The 19,985-nt window shown below is 44.8% G+C and overlaps 1 protein-coding gene across 2 annotated transcripts in view; it reads right to left on the bottom strand.

Moving 5' to 3' along the window:
- PDE10A (phosphodiesterase 10A) overlaps window positions 1-19,985 on the bottom strand; it is a 1,160,934-nt gene that overhangs the window by 370,891 nt on the left and 770,058 nt on the right. For both annotated transcript variants that reach the window (XM_085612212.1, XM_085612213.1), the window contains exon 14: window positions 10,153-10,295. In XM_085612212.1, the coding sequence (XP_085468338.1) occupies window positions 10,153-10,295 (143 nt within the window). The remainder of the gene's footprint in view (window positions 1-10,152; window positions 10,296-19,985) is intronic.

Below are 19,985 nucleotides of genomic sequence, written 5' to 3'. Positions count from 1 at the left end.
TCTAACTCCAGACCACCTGACAGCGAGATTTCTCAATGCTGGAGGTCACGGATGGTCGCTATTGCTTGCATTGAGAAACCTTCTGCTCGCGCTGAGGAAGCTGCCATTCGAATAGAACATCTACTCAAGTGGCAGAAAGAAGCGGGCCCTCTTGCGCTGAGCGTGGTGCTATTCACGCTGTTCAGGACAAACACCCGGAGCTAAAAATCAGCGTGAATTGCGTGAAGCAATGCACTTCGCCACTTGCAGAGCACCATGTAGCCGAGTTTTTTGTCAGTTGGCGAAACTCTGCCCAGGCCTATTTGACAGACTATGCAGACTACAGATGCAGTCATTGTGACATTCAAGTCATCTGCACCGCTGAAGCTTCTCAATCTGTGGGGGCTGCAATGGAAGATTAAGGTTTATCCCCATCCTTTTCCTCCACAGGGTGGTTTTACTGGTCGAAACCAATCTGACCACTTCCACGAATAAGTACACTTCTGACACTGCTTTGCAAATGTGGAGGCACACTATGGGAATACACTCCAAATGCTATGAGTCAAGGGGTCATAGCAGATTTGTCACGTCTAAATGGCATTTAGATACTTTAGCCATGCCTGAAGCCATCACTGCATATAATGCAGGCAATGTATTCCAAAACACCTAGGGGCAGATTACGATGTCTGTCATAAAGCCTCCGACCTTTTTACAACCGACGGTCAGTTTCAATTCCGACTGGCTGATTATGATACAGCAGGTCGGAATTGAAACTGGTCAAGGGGCCAGTCGGCACTGGCCCCTAATCCAAATGGACGGGGGTATATGCCGTCCAGATTACGATGCACGGTTACCGGCAGGGTTTCCATGCTGGCTTGTCCGACATGGAAGCCCTGTTGGAAAGCGTGTTTGGGGGCCCCTAGCAGGGTCCACTTTCCCTTGCGGCCTCCATTTGAGGGCCGATAATCCCTGTACCTCGTGGCAGGCCCCTTGAGGTGCCTGCCACGGGGTGCAGGGATTAACGCAACCTCACTTTTCCCAATGGGAGCATGTACTACGGCCGGTTTACGGCCGTAACACATGCTCCCATAGGGAAATGTGACCAATCGCATCATAATCAGGCGGTCAGGATCACTGACTGGAGATCAGTTGGTCACGATTCGCCCAACGGGTCGGGAGGAGTAAACTCCGTAATAGGTCCCCTAATTTTTAAATGTTTATTGCTAACATTCGGTCCAATTAGAGAATTACAATAAACTGACTAGGAAATGACCTGTTTATGTGAAATTTTTGATTATGCCCTTTTGAACGGAAGTTCCATAGAAACTACGTTGTTCAGCCTCCTTCTGTACACTAATGAAGAGATTTGACATACCATAATGGGGATACGGAAGACTATGAGACAGGATAGCAGTTGAATTATAATTCCCAGGAATTACCAGCAACCAAGAAAGGAACATCTGAACCTGGTCAATTATGTAGTCTGGGCAGCAATGTTGATGCTTGGATTAGGTATTACAGAGGTTTTTGTCGGGCCCAGGACAACAATCTCAGAAAATAGAAGGCCCTGCAAATTATATTTTAAGTACCAACTACAGACAGTTTCTGGTTTTCAAATTACATGAGCGCTGAACTCTAAGAACATACCTTTCTGTTAAAAAACAGGAAACTTAACTTTAACTGTATGCTCCAAGAGTTTAAAAGAGTATTTACCATGAGTGGTAGGAACAAACAAAAATTAAGCCTGTTCTGTCATTGTTTAAAATTCATTAGAGCAAAGTACTTGAACAAACATTAATGAACTGGTACTATAAATAAAAACAAACAAGACAATGAATTACAGTAAAGACAAAGTAAATATCAGTAGAAAACTATGGTGAGGAGTGTCAGATATATCGTTTAAACAAATTAAACATGTAACAGCTGAAAATGTAAAAATGTATTTGAACACAAATGTTCAAACTACATATCGCACAAATCTCTTCCTGTTAAAGGGGAAAGAACAACACCAGCTCATTGAAGGATCGTGAAAACTACCACCAGCCTCGGTTTCCTAATGTCTCAAGATGAAAAATGTAAATGATCATCCGCAGAGCTGTAAAATCACTCTGAGCGGAAAGGAGGAAGAGTGGGCCAAAGCTGAGCGATTCCAGACGGGGGGCATCTCTTCCTCCCCCCAAGTTCCTCTGATGTACAGGCATCCCCAAGCCAATCAAAATATGAACATAGATAACTCATATGGATCCACAGTCCAACTCACCAACACAAAGGTAAGGTGAAGATGAGGAGCAACAAACAGGCGTATGATGGGGATAGCAGTCAGAGCGTGAGCAACACAACAAGCAAGGGTCATGGCTGCAATGCCAAGAAATTCAGGACCCACCACAAGCACCATAACAGTCGAAGGTGAACCCATTCATCGTCACCACATGCTGCTAGCAGATACAAGCGCCATCTACTGTAGCCAACATCCATGCCTACCATTCATATCTCTCTGCCACTGAGAACATGGGCTCGGAAGCAGATGAAGTCCTGCGGCAGTTCAAAGTGCCAAACATCCGAGCCACAGCAGCTCAGTACCAGCAATCAGATGAGGCACGGCTGATACAAGCCAACATTTTCTACTAAAGGTCCATCAATGAGCTTCAGAGCTAAAAAGGTCAAGAATATGTGTCTGACAAATTTCGGCGCAAATTATAGAACTGGTTTGAAGAGACCACTAGTTTAATGTAAAAAGTAACAACTGCATGTAATAAAGAGGATTAAAGAGAAAAACAAATAAAAATATAAAAAGGCCTGGGGAATAGTATAAAAATCTATTGAAGACTAAATACCTATGAGGTCACTGCCCACTAGACGACATCCTGGATTAAAAAGTTGAGCTGCAGCCCTGATCGAGGAAGTTCAAACAACTGTTTCCATCTGCTATATGAAACCACCAATTTAAACGCTTCTCCCAACTTCGCCATCTGCACAAATGAGATGCAGAACACAGTTGCACACAGGAAGCATGTTTACTAGCATCTGGTGGGGCTAAAGCGGTGTTAAAAACGGTCTGCCATTCGACTAAAGCTTTCTATCCTAAACCCCATGGATGGGGCATTCTTTAACAACACACGTGTAACAGAAGTTTCCTTTAATTATTTTTATTTAAGAATTAGAATTATGGTTGTGTCGAAAACAAATTGAATCTTCATTATTTATCTGGTGGGGCAGTTATGAAAACAAGTTACTTACCTGTAACTTTGGTTCTCAAGTATTGGTAACTTTCATAGATTCCCATTGCTTGTATCATTCCCAGTTGTCGAGATGGGAGTCCCCGTATACATAATATAGCCATAGAAATAGGTACAAAAAACTAAATCAGGCCTAGGCCTCATCTAGTTTGATAGCATATCCACCTCTTTTTGTAAAAGCGACCAAATAAAATTAACAGCCAATCAGAACAGCCTCACCCCATAGAACATTCCTGAGAGAGCCTCAGATTTTCGTAGCCCTTGTGTAACAGTACAACAGAAGATGCTGAAGGCTGAACTTTCCCAGGGGAGGAGGGTGGGCGCATGGGAATATATGAAAGTTACCAAAACTGGAGAACCAAAGTTACAGGTAAGTAACTTGTTTTCTTACTTCAGTATTGGAACTTTCATAGATTCCCTTTGCTTGCATCAGAATAGCTAGCAGTCAGAAACACACACTTTGTGAAACAATACAGTGTTATAAAACATTGCAAGATGCAACATGTTCAGTACAGATAAAAACATCAAAAGCATCTAGACTTGCAAAATGTGTGAAGAGCAAAGAAAAAGGAAGGAGGGTTAGAAGGGAAAGCTCACCACTCATTGAAAGAGGTTCCTGAGGACTGCCTGTTCCACTGCAGCGTCACTATGCATGGCGGTATCCAAGCAGTAATGCTTCCTGAAGGTATGGGCACTGCTCCAGGTCGGTGCTCTGCAAATGTCTCTGATAGGTACTCCGGCGAAGAGAGCCGCTGAAGAAAACATTGGTCTCGTAGAATGCGCCCGGACAAGCCCCTCAAGGGGCTTGCCAGCTGCTTGTTGAGAATATCGAATCGTGCTGGCAATCCAACGAGAAATACAGCTTTGAAAGAGGGAAACCTTTGCGAGGAGCACTGAAGGCCACAAAGAGTTGTGTTGACCTCCTGAAGTCCTTGGTACGCTGTAGATAAAACTTCAGACATCTTTGAACATCCAGTGAGTGGAGTGCCCTCTCCGCTGGAGTAGTAGGTCGAGGAAAAAAGGATTTGAGAATAACCGGTTCATTCAAGTGAAAGTCTGAAGGCACCTTCGGAATAAATTTGGGATTTGTTCTTAGTATCAAAGTCTCTCTTTTAAACTGTAAGAACGGTTCCTGAATAGTGAGAGCGTGCAGGTCACCCACCCTTCTGGCAGATGTTAAGGTGAGAAAGAGGGCCACCTTCCACGAGAGGAATTTAAGGTCCGCCCTATGAATCGGTTCAAAAGGATGCCTCATTAGTTGAGTAAGAACCAAGTTAAGCTGCCACAGAGGCGGTGGAGGCCTAACTGGAGGGAAAACCCTAAAAAGTCCTTTAAGAAATTGTTTCACAATCCTTGCAGACCAGAGAGAAGGTCCAGATGAAGTCCGTCTGAATCTAGAAATGGCCGCAAGGTGTACCTTGATAGAAGAATGAGCGAGACCCGATTTAGCCAATGCCAGAATGTACGGTAAAATCTGATGAGGTGCAGAAGAGTAGGGATGAATGTTTTCTTGCTGGCACCAAAGGCAGAAACGATTCCATTTCAAGCGATATGTCTTATTTGTACTCGGGGCTCGAGCTTAAGCAAGCACCTCTCTACATTCCGATGAGCTATTTAGATCTTGAAATTCTCAGTGCTCAGGAGCCACGCCGATAACTGAAGAGATCTCGGATCGGGGTGTGCCACTTGGCCCTGGGACATCATCAGCAGGGAAGGAATCGGTTGTAGATTAACTGGGCGGTCCAGGGAGAGTAGAAGAAGCTCCGTAAACTAAAACTGGCGGGGCCACGCCGGGGCCACCAGAATCATTCTGCAGGGTTCTGCCTTGAGCTTCAGGAGAAGTCTGGGAATTAGTGGGATCGGAGGAAAAGCGTAAACAAATGCGCCTGACCAGGCCATCAAAAGCGCATTCCCCAACGATCCAAGATGGTGAGGCCTGCTTGCGTAGAGTCGGCATTTCTTGTTCTCAGGAGTGGCAAAAAGATCTATGGGCGGAGTGCCCCAGAGTCGGAAAATCTCCTCCAGAGTGTCGTGATCTAACTCCCACTCGTGGCTCACAGATTTCAGGTGACTGACCTTGTCCGCGGTCTTGTTGAGGGCACCTGGAATATGCTCCGCTGAGAGCGATATCTCCTGTTGGATTGCCCATTCCCAAATCACCTGAGCCTCCTTGGTCAATCGACGAGACCTTGTACCCCCCTGCTTGTTTACATGATGCATGGCCGTCGTGTTGTCCGTACAGACAAGGACGGAGGATCGTCGAATCTGCGGAAGGAAGGCCTGCAAGGCTAGACGAATCACCCTGAGCTCCAACAGATTGATGTGAAGTAGACGATGCTGGGGCAGCTAGCGCCCGCTTACTTGAAGATCCTGCAAGACCGCTCCCCAGCCTTCCAGTGAGGCGTCTGTTATTATCAGAGGAGCTGGAGTGAGCTTGAAGGTGAGACCCTGGGAGATATTGTCCTTGTCCGTCCACCATATTGCAGCCTCCTTCATAGGCTGAGTGATTATGATTTTGTCCTCGAAAGAGCCCTCAGCTTGGCGCCACTGCAAATCCAGTTGCTCTTGGAGGGGGCGCATTCGTAACCTGCAATGGGGAATTAAAGGAATGCAGGACAAGATTGACCCCAGGAGAGACTTGTAGAGGCGAACTGAAAGTGACCCTCTTCGTTGCAACCGATGAGCTGAGGTTATCAGCTTTGTCTGTCTTTCGTTTGAAGGGAACGCTTTGCAGCAAGATGTGTCCAGAATGGCCCCTACGAACCGGGCCGATTTGGACGGGCACAGGACTGACTTTTCTGTGTTTAGCTGAAGCCCCAATTGACGGAAGAGGTGTGTGTAGGTCCTGACAGGTTCTTCTGCTGCGTGATGAGACGGAGCTTTCAGCAACCAGTCGTCCATGTAAGGGAAGACCTGGAGCTTCTGCCTCCTGATAAACGCCGCCACAGGGGCTAGGACCTTTGTGAAAATCAGTGGAGCAGATCTGAGTCCGAAAGGCAGGACCTTGAATTGAAAGTGGCTCTTGGCTATTGTAAAGCATAAGCACTTCCTGTGGGCAGGGTGGATGGGGACATGAAAGTATGCATCCGCGAGATCCAGAGTGGCCATGTAATTTCCCAGATTGAGGAGCCTCAAAATGTCCTGTAAGTAGACCATCCGAAATGAGAGCTTGATGAGATTAGCTCCCGCAGATATAAAATAGGGCGCCATTTTTTGACGGTCTTTTGAACAAGAAAGAACCGGGAGTAGAATCCTTCTCCCCGTTGGGATCGAGGGACCGGTTCTATTGCTCCTTTGAGGAGTAGTTGGTGCGCTTCTAGACGTAGAAGATGATGATGTCTGGAGTCGGTGGTGCGAGGGGGCTTGGATGGAGGTTGATGTTGAAACTCCAGAGTATGGCCCGATTGAGCTATATTCAGAACTCATCGATCTGATGTTATAAGTTGCCAGCTGTGGAAGTATTGGGATATCCTGCCCCCCCACTGGTGTTACAGAGGACAAAGGAACAGTAGGAAGTGCCAACAAGCCGCTACTGGCGCTTAGAGGAATCCCTCCCCTGGCGCCCTCTAGATGAACGAGAGAAAGAAGACGATTGGCCTTGTCGTTAAGAATATTGCAGCCGGTATGATTGAGAGGGCTGCGAGTAAGAGGAATAGCGCTGCTGCTGATATCCGCCTCTGTAGGAAGGGAGGCCTCTACCCCTAGCTCCACGGAAGGGAACCTTGCGGTATTGTAAAGTCCCAAGGGATATTGCAGTTTCCGTATCCTTTTTTATATCCTGCAGTGCATCGTCAATGTGCTTCCCAAAGAGGGCCTCGCCATCAAAGGGAAGGTCCAAGATCTTATTTTGGACTTCAGGCCGAAACAAAGTAGCACAAAGCCAGCCTTGGTGCCGAATAATTGCTGCCCCCGTTAGGGAACGGAAAGCTGTTGTGGCAATATCCATTGCGCAGTCTATTATTTCCGAAGATGTTCTCTCTCCCTCCTGGAGGATCTTCTTAGCTTCCATTTTAGCATCCTCCGGCAACTGAGCCAGATAAGGGGACATATCACACCACATCTGGCGATCATACCTTCCGAGAATGGGTAAGGCATTGGCTGCTCTGACAAGGAGGCTAGACATAGAAGAGAACCTCTTCCTGGCATTATCCGACCGCCTGCCTTCTTTATCCAGAGGTGTAGTGAGAGGGGCCGCCGGATTTTTAGATTTTCTCTGGGCCGCTTGAGAAATTACAGAATCCGGTTTAGGTTGGCTGACAAGACAAGCTGGACTATCCTCGGGGGCCTTGTATTTCTTTTCCAGACGAGGAAGAACAGGTATGATTGTGGCAGGCATCTTCATAACCTTGAGTCCTTCATCCCAGACGTGACCCACAATAGGGATAGTTCGGACTGACTTTCTGTATGGTTCTTTAAAGTTGTATAAGAAACAATCCGACTGCACCGATGGAATGGGCAGATCGAATCGTTTAGACACTCTCTCCATTAGATTATGAAAACCCCCAATATCTGCAGGGGGGGAATCCGCCGGCTTCGGAACGGGAGAGGCAGGATCCGGAATGATGCAATCATCCCATTCCCAGTCAGGATCCGGAATAGTTGTTGTCCCCTGGTCATCATCAGATGTATCATCCTGGACAGTAACCACTGGCTGCGGTTCAGGTAATTCCGGCAGTAAAGTTTGAGGAGGAAGTTGAGGTGTTACCGGATGAGCAAGTGGAGTAGGCGGCACTTGCACGGTTTCCTGGGCAAAAGATTGTGTAGGAAATCGCCGCCTGTAATCCAATAGCATGAATTGTAGGTTTGTGATGAGGGAGGATGGCATACAGACCATCTCCTGTTGATATTGCTCCTAAGATTTTAATTGGGGCTCATATTGTTGCTGCTCCATGTAGTACTTATCCGAGTCAGAGTCCTGATATTTAACATGAAGCTGCGATGGGCTAATGGGACCGCCGTCGAGACTGTCGTCATGATCATGCTGGAAGCCGTCGACGTGGTAGCTGTCGACACCATCGCCGTCGTCATCCTCGTCTACGTGGACGTCGTCAGTGTAGACGTCGACGACAGAGTGAATAGCGCATCCGCGCCTGGCGTCGAAGCCATCGACGCCGATCCCTTCATAACCGGTGGAGAGAAGGAAACTCTCGTCGACGAGCCCGTCGGAGACAAAGCCTTGGAAGACGTCGTCGACGGAATAGATGTTTTTTTTTTTTAAAGCTTTAGTCTTCTCAGAAGGAGGAGGAGAAAAAGAAGAAGAAGAAGGCACATAGCTTGCCTTCTTATCAGGTGCCACTCCTGGGACAAGTCCTTCCCTCTCCTTTACAACTTGGTGAGGACTACGCCTATTAGACCCATGAGAAGTCTTTTGTAAGGCTTTGGAAGGGGGGTCTGAAGAAGTAGAAGGTGAAGACCTACCCCTTTTTTGAGACCTCCTGGATGAAGTAGCCGATGAAGCGTCCTCACTGTCACTGGAGATAGGATCCTTCCGTGACTAGCTTCTGAAGCCATGTTAGCAGACTTCCCTCACGGTCCCGCAAGGTCTTTTTGGAGAAGGTCCGACAGATTTTGCAGTCAGCCGCTTTATGGTCAGGATACAAACAATAAATAAAGTCTTTATGTTTGTCCTCCACATAAAGTCTCTTCGTGGAGCAGGTGGCACAAGCCTTGAAGAGAGCCTTCTTCTCCTTGCCTGACATGTTGAACACGTAGAGTTGAGTTGAAGAGAAAGATCAGGTTCAAAATAAGGGTAAATATTGAAGAAACTGAGCAGAGCTCAGTGGAGTCTCCCGTGCACAAAGTGCGGTAGAAAATCTGAGGCTCTCTCAGGAAGGTTCTATGGGGTGAGGCTGTTCTGATTGGCAGTTCATTTTATTTGGTCTCTTTTACAAAAAGAGGTGGATATGCTACAAAACTAGATGTGGCCTAGGCCGGATTCTTTTTTTGTACCTATTTCTATGGCTATTTTATGTATAACGGGGACTCTCATCTTGACGACGGGGAATGATACAAGCAATGGGAATCTATGAAAGTTCAAATACTGGAGTAAGCACTACTCTTCAGGATATGAATTTCATACTACCAAAAATAGCACACGGAAATCAAACATTCCAATAAATACAATTTCTAAACAGTTGATGCTTGCTTTTTGAAAATGAGGTTAAAAGTACCTTCCCCATGCTAACATTACAATAGATTCGAACAGTACAACAAATTAGGCCTTTTGTAAACAGGTGTGCTAAGGCAAAGAAGCATCACCCCACAGAAGGTCAAAAAGGTGAAAATAAAATGATAACTCAGTTATAATTTTATTTTTACGTACTTGCTCAGCTGGGGCGAGGCGCTTCAGCTCTGCTCACAGAGCAGGAGAGGAGAGGTTTGCCCACTCCCACTCCCAGTGCGCATGACGCTTTGGCCGGCACTCTTGGGTTGGTCAAACCGTCATGCGCACTTTGAATGTTCTCCATGCAGGCTGCATTACAGCCTGCATGGAGAACATGCCCAGCCTCCCATTCTCAGGCTGATCGCCGATCCATGGTGCTCAGACCAATCACAACGCTGAATTGCAGCATTGTGATTGGCGATGGGGAGGCTGGGAGTCGGGTGCTTCCTGCCGTGCGGGCGAAGAGGACCGAGAGCAGGAGGCGCAGACAGAGAAGTGTATTTTATTATATCTCATCCCCCTCTCCTCCGCGACCCGCCCCCACCCAAACAATGGTAAATACCAGCCGCCACTGCGTGCTTATATATATATCAGGGAGAGCAGGAATATGTTAGAGTTTAAACATAATACACCCTCCAAATTATGCATTAAGCACTTTCTCCAGTGAACTAATATTGAACAGGGCACTGTGACACAGTGTTCTTGTTTGTGCTGAAGGGGTGACCTGAAGAAGGCCAGACTTGAAGTTTCACCATTCAATAAAGCATTACTCACAATTCAATCTCCTTGCGGAGGGTTGTTGAAAGTTCACAGTGCTTGAGGGTCTGCCACTCTTCTGCTGTACAAATGCTATGATAAGAAAGTTTCTCCATTGTGACTCGGTAAATGTACTCAGAATGGCGAATTCTGTGATACATCTGGAACAAAACCAAAATGATCTTAGCATTTCAATCAATAATTGTATTCATCAACTTTAAATGTATATGCACAGTGAGCACACACACTTTTACATATTAATAAATGCATAGATTTTGCTATAAATGTAGACTCACCTATTGTGTAAAGATTTGGGTCCCCAGACAAGTTGATACACAAGTATGTTTGGTTCGGATATGAATACATATATTATGTACATATATGCAGTCATAGATGGCAAAGAGTACACCTCAGTTTTTATTGCAAAATAGACACATTCCCTTTTACCTAAGGGATGTTATAGGGGAGTACACCACTGCACAAGGAGGGCCCCACTACTTTTTTTCTGGGACTTTTGCCGAGACCAAAAGAACTTCTGATTTTCAATGTCTCCCTACCTCAGTGTCCATGTGCCACCATCCCAGGATCTATGTACCACTGTTCCCAGTGTCACTGCACTTCAGTCTCTGTGTCTCCTATTAAATGAGTCTGTGTCTTATGTGTTCCAGGTCTTTTCTCCCATCACATGTGTGTCTCTTTCAGTCTGTTTGTACCCACATTGTAGTCATCCTCTACTAGTATCTACATTCACTAAATGTCCATGTTTCTTGGTTTGAAATGGGCATACATATGAGGCTGTGTCTGGGCATACGAGGGGAGTGTTTTTGATGGAGGGCCTAAGGCTGTGATGCTGGGTCAAACATATTATGGATGGGTACCAGAGGAGGCAGTAGTTCACACATGAGTTTGTACCTGGGCATATGAGATAGTAATGAGCATACAAAGCAGCACATTGTCATATGAGAATGTGTCTTGGCTTGTTAGGATGTGCCTGTGGTTATGATCCTGGTGCTGGCTATACAAGAATAGGGCTCTTGGATTTCCCCTGCATAGCAGGACTCCACCCTTAATATGCAGTTGGCAACAAAATTAGCTTCTTATTTGCTTATTAATCTAGTTTTAAAAATAAATTAAATTACCAAAAACACCTTAATTACATGTCAGATTTAACATCCTTGTTAAGTGAAGTCCTCAAAAAAGGCTGTGTTAGACTTGGATCTCTCTGCTGGATCACCCCCAAACCTTACCTTCGATCCTGTGTTGCTGATTGGTATTTTTTGGCTCCAGGACTCTGCACACTTTACCACTGCTAACCAGTGCTAAAGTGTTAAGTGCTTGTGCGCTCTCCTTTGAACATGAAAAAATTAGCTTACATCCCATTGGAACATTTAATTTACTTGTAAGTCCCTAGTAAAGTGGTACTACAGGTGCCCAAGTCCCTGGAAATTGAATGCTACCATTTTGTACCGCTTTGTTCGCCATAAGTTGGCAGGGTATGATCAGACGTGAGTCCCTTGCTCACTTTGCCACTGGATTCAAGCAAGCCTGGCTGAAGACGGCTGAAATGCCAGAAACCGGTCCTAGGAAGCTTGTTTCCGGTCCCAGGGAAGGCATGGCTTGGCAGTTCGGGCTGAACTGTTCCCATGAGGCACAGGGTCAGACTGATTTGCATATGGCCATGTCTGAACTGGGGTGGCAGAGTGGGCTGAAGAACGATGATGGATTAAACCCAGATCTGTTGACTGGGTGTGAGTGTTTGATTGGTTCTGATGCTCCGTCCATCACCACCCCCTTTTGTACCATTGGTCCTGCAGCACTTATTGTGCCACCCACTTAAGTTGCCCTTTAAAACCTGTCCAAGGCCTACCATTGCAGGCTGTGTGTTCAGATTTAACCTGCCATTTTGACCTGGCACAATAAACCTTTTGCCAAGCCTAAACCTTCCTTTTTTAATACACAAGCCACCCCTAGGGTAGGCCCTAAACCGCCCATAGGGCACGGTGGGGTGTATTTAATAAGTTGGACAGGTACCATTAACTTTTACATATGTCCTGGTAGTGAAAAACTCTCAAATTCATTTTGCACTATTGCAAGGCCTACCTCTCCAATAGGATAACATTAGGTTACCTTATTACATTTAATAATTGATAGCTTTTTATTGTCAGCAGGTAGGAAAGTCATATTTGGGTCAGAGGGATTGTAATTAAAACACCTCTTTAATGTTAAAGTTGGATTTTAAGTCACAATTCTAAAAATGCCACTTTATGAAAATTGGAATTTTCTTCTTCTAACCATTTGGTGCCTGCAACCTGTTTCTGGGTCATATGACTAGGTATAGTTGGAAGTCGGTCTTTGTGTAGTACTTCCAAAAAGCATCACAATAGAATTTCTGGGTGTTCGCTGGATTGCACTTCCAAAGCACTGGCTCAGCTCAGGTATAAAGGATTCACAATAGCCTGTTGTGCACTTAGACAGACTGGGTCCAGGGCAGGAAGGCAGGAACTCAGTAGGAGGAAGCTCCAGAAGCTTCTCCCACTGCAAAGTTGGCACCTGGTATAAAAAGGTGACCCTCAGACCGGCTCCTCAGATCACTTCCAGAACTGTGAAAGACTCCGAAGGATTGCTCTGTTGCCTTGCTGCTAGGATGACTGCCAAGCTGTTCTGCTGCCCCGCTACCTCAGGAAAGAAGACTGGAACTGCACCTTGAACCCAAAACTACCAGAGTGACTAAAGGACTAGTTGGCTGGCCTCCTTTTTTGAGCCACAGGGACACAACAATCTTCAACACCCTTTAACCCTGCACCTCGACTCTGCCCATTGTGAGTCCTAAAACCCCAATTGGTGCATCCCAAGTTAATGACTCTTGGCAGTGAGGATAAAGGTGCTCTGCCAGCCCAGCTGTGGACCCCATTAGAACAGATATAGCGCGACAGAACCAGATGCAGCTCATCATCAGAAACCAACGCATTACGACGCAACTTGATGCAGGACCACGCATCACTCTTCGGCATCCAATGATGCATTGTGATGCAGGACTTTGCTTCGCTCCTCGGAACTGCTGTTGCGAAGCACAACGCCTCACATCAAGGACTTGAAGTACTATTCTGAGCGGGCCTGACCTAGTATCTGTACCTGGCTTGCACTCCATTATGGTCAGCCAGAACGTGCGACTTTGTCCCTGTCCAGCATGACCAGATAACCAGAGTTGGTGCTGTTTGCTTCTAAGCACTAAATTTTACCTACACTGTTGACACTGCATATCTCTGGTTCTACTAATTGGAGTTTTGCTGTTTTTGTGGATTTTTGTTTTTGTATGAAATAACGTATTTAAATGTACTTTAGTTTTCTAAACTGGTGTGGGATTATTCTTGTGTTATTTTCACTTTATTACTTTTTAAGTGCTGCATAAATACTTTACACATCGCTTTTAAGTTAAGCCTGGCTACTTTTGTGCCAACTACAAGAGGGTTAAGCACAGGAAACTATATTGACTTTTTGTGGTTCGCCGCGAGGTAGACTGTGGTTGTTGCTTCAGTCCCCTCAACCAACAACCCAACCTCTCACAGGCTGAATTTAATACTGTCCAAAGTCTATGTGATCTAACCAGTCCCATCAGTTAACTGAGGAGTTCCGTATCAGTCCTGACACCATCTGCATGTCCACTGGTGGGCTGTCTCTTTGAGAGTGACTTGAGAATTTTTTTAAGAGTTCAGGCCCCAGACTGCTCTCTATCTCCCCTAAACTTTCAGATTTTTGGGGGATCGCCCTGACTCATATCATTTTATCGGCAAGCATGCACCAGCTCATTTTTGTTTTTCACCATTGGTGCCCTTTTTTCCCCCAACTTTGTGCTATGTTTCATCTAGTCACCATTAGTGCTAGGTTACAGAATCGTTTTGGTATCTTAGTATTATAATTTCTCTCAATATGATTAGGATTGCTAGGTGATTCAGTATGGGAAAAGTGTCCCCCAATCTTGTATCAATCTGGCACTTGAATTTGCTCCAAAATTGTTGAATGAAGGGACAGTTCCAAGGAATGTGTACGAGAACCACCCCAAGGCATCAGTTGTCCCCAAACTCCCAAGTTTCCTTAATTGTACCCTAGTGTAGCATATGCGATGTAGGATTTCCAACTGCACTAGTCTAAATACCACCTTACTTTCTACCTCTCTCATATGTCTGTCGACGTTGGTCCAGTCCTCTTTGTCGAAGGTGCTTGTATTTCATTCCCATTTTCTCATTAGAGATGTACGTTTCCCATTTGTGTTATTGATCAGTGTTCTTTGTGTTTGGGATTGTGGGAAGTTGGCCTGGTATATGCTGTCCACTAATTAAAGTGGTTAAAGAAAAGGGTAAACCCATATAAAGTCACTGGGACCTGGGTAGAGAACAGTATGGAGAAAAGTGGTCCCAGCATACAAATCATTCAAAACAAAACATTAAAAAACAGTTGACCAAAAAACTCAAGGAAATTCGAATGCCATTTAATCACATCGAATAGGTTTAAATGTTTAAATGAAGTCCACAATTTGAGCAACAATTTGTTAAAGTAATACACGTGCCCAGAGAAAGGGGTAAGGGAGTGAGTGAATTAGTGTGGGATTTGAGAGGAAGCGAACACAATGATAAATACACTAAATTACAATCAAATTGATCGGCATACTTAAATCACTGCCGCATAATACATACAGATCAAATCATGGTCACAATATCAACAGTTCTGAGGAATGCCATATATAAACGATCACAGTGCATCCTGTACTGGTGAAAATATTGGCAACGGTGTTATGTCGACGTTTCGACCCCTTGAGTGTTGTAGGTACTCAATGCGACCTTACGAGATGGGGTCTTCATCAGGACTGGGGTAAAAATGGATGGAGGGTGGGCACCTAAAGAAACAAAAATTAACGAGTGTAAGACTCATCAATCTCTATTTTGAGGGACTGAAATAAATGAATTAAAATTGTACACAGAAGTTACCATGTCTGTCGAAGGACAGGCCTCTAGGACGTCCGAAGATTGTCAAAGAAAGAGGGGTTGAGACTCCTCGGTGGTAACAACAAGGGCGTAGAGAGTGGTGGACACCTAAAATCAAATTAGGTAAATCAAAGCACAGAACAAGGATATTTGTACAAAAAAATCGCTCCAACAGTAAGCGAAAAAATTGGTTTACCAAAGAACACTATTCTGTCGGGTTGAATCCTAAGGTTCTCAGCGATCAGCAATACCGGGACGGTATTCAAAAGAGATTCTGACGGATGAACTGCTGGGAATTAAACACCGCTAGTTCGCCGTCAGGGAGTAAATCTAAAAAGAGGTAGGGAGGAGAATAAATAATCGGTTGAAAAAGAAAGGACCCTGCAAAAGCACAGTCGAAAAATACGAAAGGGTCACCAGAAATGCCCACATGTTTAAAGCTAATGGGAAATGATTCTGGGAGGTGTTGCTGGAGACATCTATGTCCCATGCATGAATCCGGTAGGATCACGGTGGTAGCAAACTAAGGGGCATTCAATCGAGACAGAGTGTCGGATAGTAACACGGCACTTGAGGGAAAATGCGGGCAAGTAACACTAGAATGAGTGGCCACACGGGGCAATTCAAGATTTAACGGATAGTTGTCAAAAACCCCGAAGTCAAATAGGAGCTTCAAAAATATGCTTACCCTGGATCTATGCTTCCGCTGCACAAGTGAATAGGGAAACGCGCCGAGAGCTCGTATTTTTAAGTCGGGAAACGCGAGGTCAACACGTGATCTCCGTTACCGTGCTGGCGCTAGATGCCGGTTAAAAAACGTAATGAAGAAAAGACTATGGTTAGGTGGTTAACGAAAGGATGGAATCACGGAGTCAATAAAGTCTATAGGTATTGCAGTTCATAAACAAGACAGGAATATAAACATTCTAGCGCATACTAATGTGTCTGTATATATGAAATGACCGTAAGAGTCTAGCACACAACATCGATAACATTGATGGCCCAACAAATCAAACAGTATACGTTATCATTTGTATAATGTATACATATTAATTAAAACGGCTTAACACTAGAAATCAATTCTCATTAGTGTATATTGGTAAACAATGAATTTACAAGATGTTGACTCCTTGACCTGGGGGGGGGGGAAGAAAAACAGATGTACCATATCCAGATATAATACATAAAGATTAGATTCGAAGGACCGCTAATTGGGCGTTGCTGCCATCGAGTTCATTAAGCCCATTAGCCACAGTGTCCATCAATGACATCCATTTAGATTCTCTTACATTAAGAATAGCTGACAAATTGCCACCTCTGGGACCCACTTTCACCTTTTCAAGTACCAGCCATTTAAGATCATCCGGCTTGTGATTTTTTGAGACACAATATTCAACGAGGGGGGCACCCACCACATTACACCGGATTCTGCTGTGGTGTTGCAGAATTCTGGATTTGACCTTCTGTTGTGTCTGTCCAATATAGAGTAAGCCACACGGGCAACTAATACCATAGATTACATTGAGAGAGTTACAATTAGTGAATGAACTAAGAGTAATCGAGTGTCCTCTGTATGTAAAAATCTTTGTTGTGTCAGTGGTTTCGCAGGCCTTACAGTGACCACACTTAAAATGTCCGATTACTGGTGGCAGACTCCAAAGTTCTTGGATGGTCGGTGTTGTTGCCGTTTCCAGGAAGGAGTGGACTACATAGTCCTTCACGCTTCTAGCTTTCCTGAAGGAGTGCATCGGCGGGTTCGGTTGGTCGATGTCATCAGCCACCAATTTCCAATGTTGATTGATCACTTTCTTAATTGCATTGCTCTGTGTGGAGAAAGTGGTGACACAAATCATTCTCTGCAATGCCACATCTTGTTTGGCCTTGGGCGTTAGGAGGGTTTCTCTGGGATTGAACCATGCCCTCTTGCGTGCTTTCTTGACCAATCTCCTCGGATACCCCCTTACTAGTAGTCGGTTGCTAAGATCCTCAGATTCGACAAGGTAGTCCTCTTTTTTAGTGCAGTTTCTGCGGATCCTCAAAAACTGTCCAAAAGGTAAGTTATCCCTCAGGCCGCGTGGATGGCGTCTCCATTCAAAAGGTGTTGCCATGGGAGCAGCCTTTGCTCCTGATCTAGCACTAATCTACATGGACCACTTTGAACGGCTATTCATCTTCAACAATAATCCATTCTCTGGCAAGATCAATTTATGGAGACGTTACATTGACGATATACTCCTGATTTGGAATGGAGACGCCATTGAATTGGCGGTTTTTCATGAATGGCTCAATCAATGTAATGATAACATTCAGTTCACGATACACTCTGATGCCAAAGAACTTGCTTTCCTGGACATCAAGATCTACTGTGAGGACAACAAATTGCACACAACACTGTATCGGAAACCTGCTGAACGCAATTCCTTACTCAGATACAATAGCCACCATCCACGCGGCCTGAGGGATAACTTACCTTTTGGACAGTTTTTGAGGATCCGCAGAAACTGCACTAAAAAAAGAGGACTACCTTGTCGAATCTGAGGATCTTAGCAACCGACTACTAGTAAGGGGGTATCCGAGGAGATTGGTCAAGAAAGCACGCAAGAGGGCATGGTTCAATCCCAGAGAAACCCTCCTAACGCCCAAGGCCAAACAAGATGTGGCATTGCAGAGAATGATTTGTGTCACCACTTTCTCCACACAGAGCAATGCAATTAAGAAAGTGATCAATCAACATTGGAAATTGGTGGCTGATGACATCGACCAACCGAACCCGCCAATACACTCCTTCAGGAAAGCTAGAAGCGTGAAGGACTATGTAGTCCACTCCTTTCTGGAAACGGCAACAACACCGACCATCCAAGAACTTTGGAGTCTGCCACCAGTAATCGGACATTTTAAGTGTGGTCACTGTAAGGCCTGCGAAACCACTGACACAACAAAGATTTTTACATACAGAGGACACTCGATTACTCTTAGTTCATTCACTAATTGTAACTCTCTCAATGTAATCTATGGTATTAGTTGCCCGTGTGGCTTACTCTATATTGGACAGACACAACAGAAGGTCAAATCCAGAATTCTGCAACACCACAGCAGAATCCGGTGTAATGTGGTGGGTGCCCCCCTCGTTGAACAATGTGTCTCAAAAAATCACAAGCCGGATGATCTTAAATGGCTGGTACTTGAACAGGTGAAAGTGGGTCCCAGAGGTGGCAATTTGTCAGCTATTCTTAATGTAAGAGAATCTAAATGGATGTCATTGATGGACACTGTGGCTAATGGGCTTAATGAACTCGATGGCAGCAACGCCCAATTAGCGGTCCTTCGAATCTAATCTTTATGTATTATATCTGGATATGGTACATCTGTTTTTCTTTCCCCCCCCCCCCCTAGGTCAAGGAGTCAACATCTTGTAAATTCATTGTTTACCAATATACACTAATGAGAATTGATTTCTAGTATTAAGCCGTTTTAATTAATATGTATACATTATACAAATGATAACGTATACTGTTTGATTTGTTGGGCCATCAATGTTATCGATGTTGTGTGCTAGACTCTTACGGTCATTTCATATATACAGGCACATTAGTATGCACTAGAATGTTTACATTCCTGTCTTGTTTATGAACTGCAATACCTATAGACTTTATTGACTCCGTGATTCCATCCTTTCGTTAACCACCTAACCATAGTCTTTTCTTCATTACGTTTTTTAACCGGCATCTAGCGCCAGCACGGTAACGGAGATCACGTGTTGACCTCGCGTTTCCCGACTTAAAAATACGAGCTCTCGGCGCGTTTCCCTATTCACTTGTGCAGCGGAAGCATAGATCCAGGGTAAGCATATTTTTGAAGCTCCTATTTGACTTCGGGGTTTTTGACAACTATCCGTTAAATCTTGAATTGCCCCGTGTGGCCACTCATTCTAGTGTTACTTGCCCGCATTTTCCCTCAAGTGCCGTGTTACTTCCCGACACTCTGTCTCGATTGAATGCCCCTTAGTTTGCTACCACCGTGATCCTACCGGATTCATGCATGGGACATAGATGTCTCCCGCAACACCTCCCAGAATCATTTCCCATTAGCTTTAAACATGTGGGCATTTCTGGTGACCCTTTCGTATTTTTCGACTGTTCATTTGCAGGGTCCTTTCTTTTTCAACCGATTATTTATTCTCCTCCCTACCTCTTTTTAGATTTACTCCCCGACGGCGAACTAGCGGTGTTTAATTCCCAGCAGTTCATCCGTCAGAATCTCTTTTGAATACCGTCCCGGTATTGCTGATCGCTGAGAACCTTAGGATTCAACCCGACAGAATAGTGTTCAGCGGTAAACCAATTTTTTCGCTTACTGTTGGAGCGATTTTTTTGTACAAATATCCTTGTTCTGTGCTTTGATTTACCTAATTTGATTTTAGGTGTCCACCACTCTCTACGCCCTTGTTGTTACCACCGAGGAGTCTCAACCCCTCTTTCTTTGACGATCTTCGGACGTCCTAGAGGCCTGTCCTTCGACAGACATGGTAACTTCTGTGTACAATTTTAATTCATTTATTTCAGTCCCCCAGAATAGAGATTGATGAGTCTTACACTCGTTCATTTTTGTTTCTTTAGGTGCCCACCCTCCATCCATTTTTACCCCAGTCCTGATGAAGACCCCATCTCGTAAGGTCGCATTGAGTACCTACAACACTCAAGGGGTCGAAACGTCGACATAACACCATTGCCAATATTTTCACCAGTACAGGATGCACTGTGATCGTTTATATATGGCATTCCTCAGAACTGTTGATATTGTGACCATGATTTGATCTGTATGTATTATGCAGCAGTGATTTAAGTATGCCGATCAATTTGATTGTAATTTAGT

The sequence above is a fragment of the Triturus cristatus genome, chromosome 6 (assembly GCF_964204655.1).
Source record: "Triturus cristatus chromosome 6, aTriCri1.1, whole genome shotgun sequence".
In the NCBI taxonomy this organism is placed as follows: domain Eukaryota; kingdom Metazoa; phylum Chordata; class Amphibia; order Caudata; family Salamandridae; genus Triturus; species Triturus cristatus.
The sequence above is the reverse complement of the archived record's forward strand: the minus strand, read 5'-3'. Positions and strand labels throughout refer to the sequence as shown.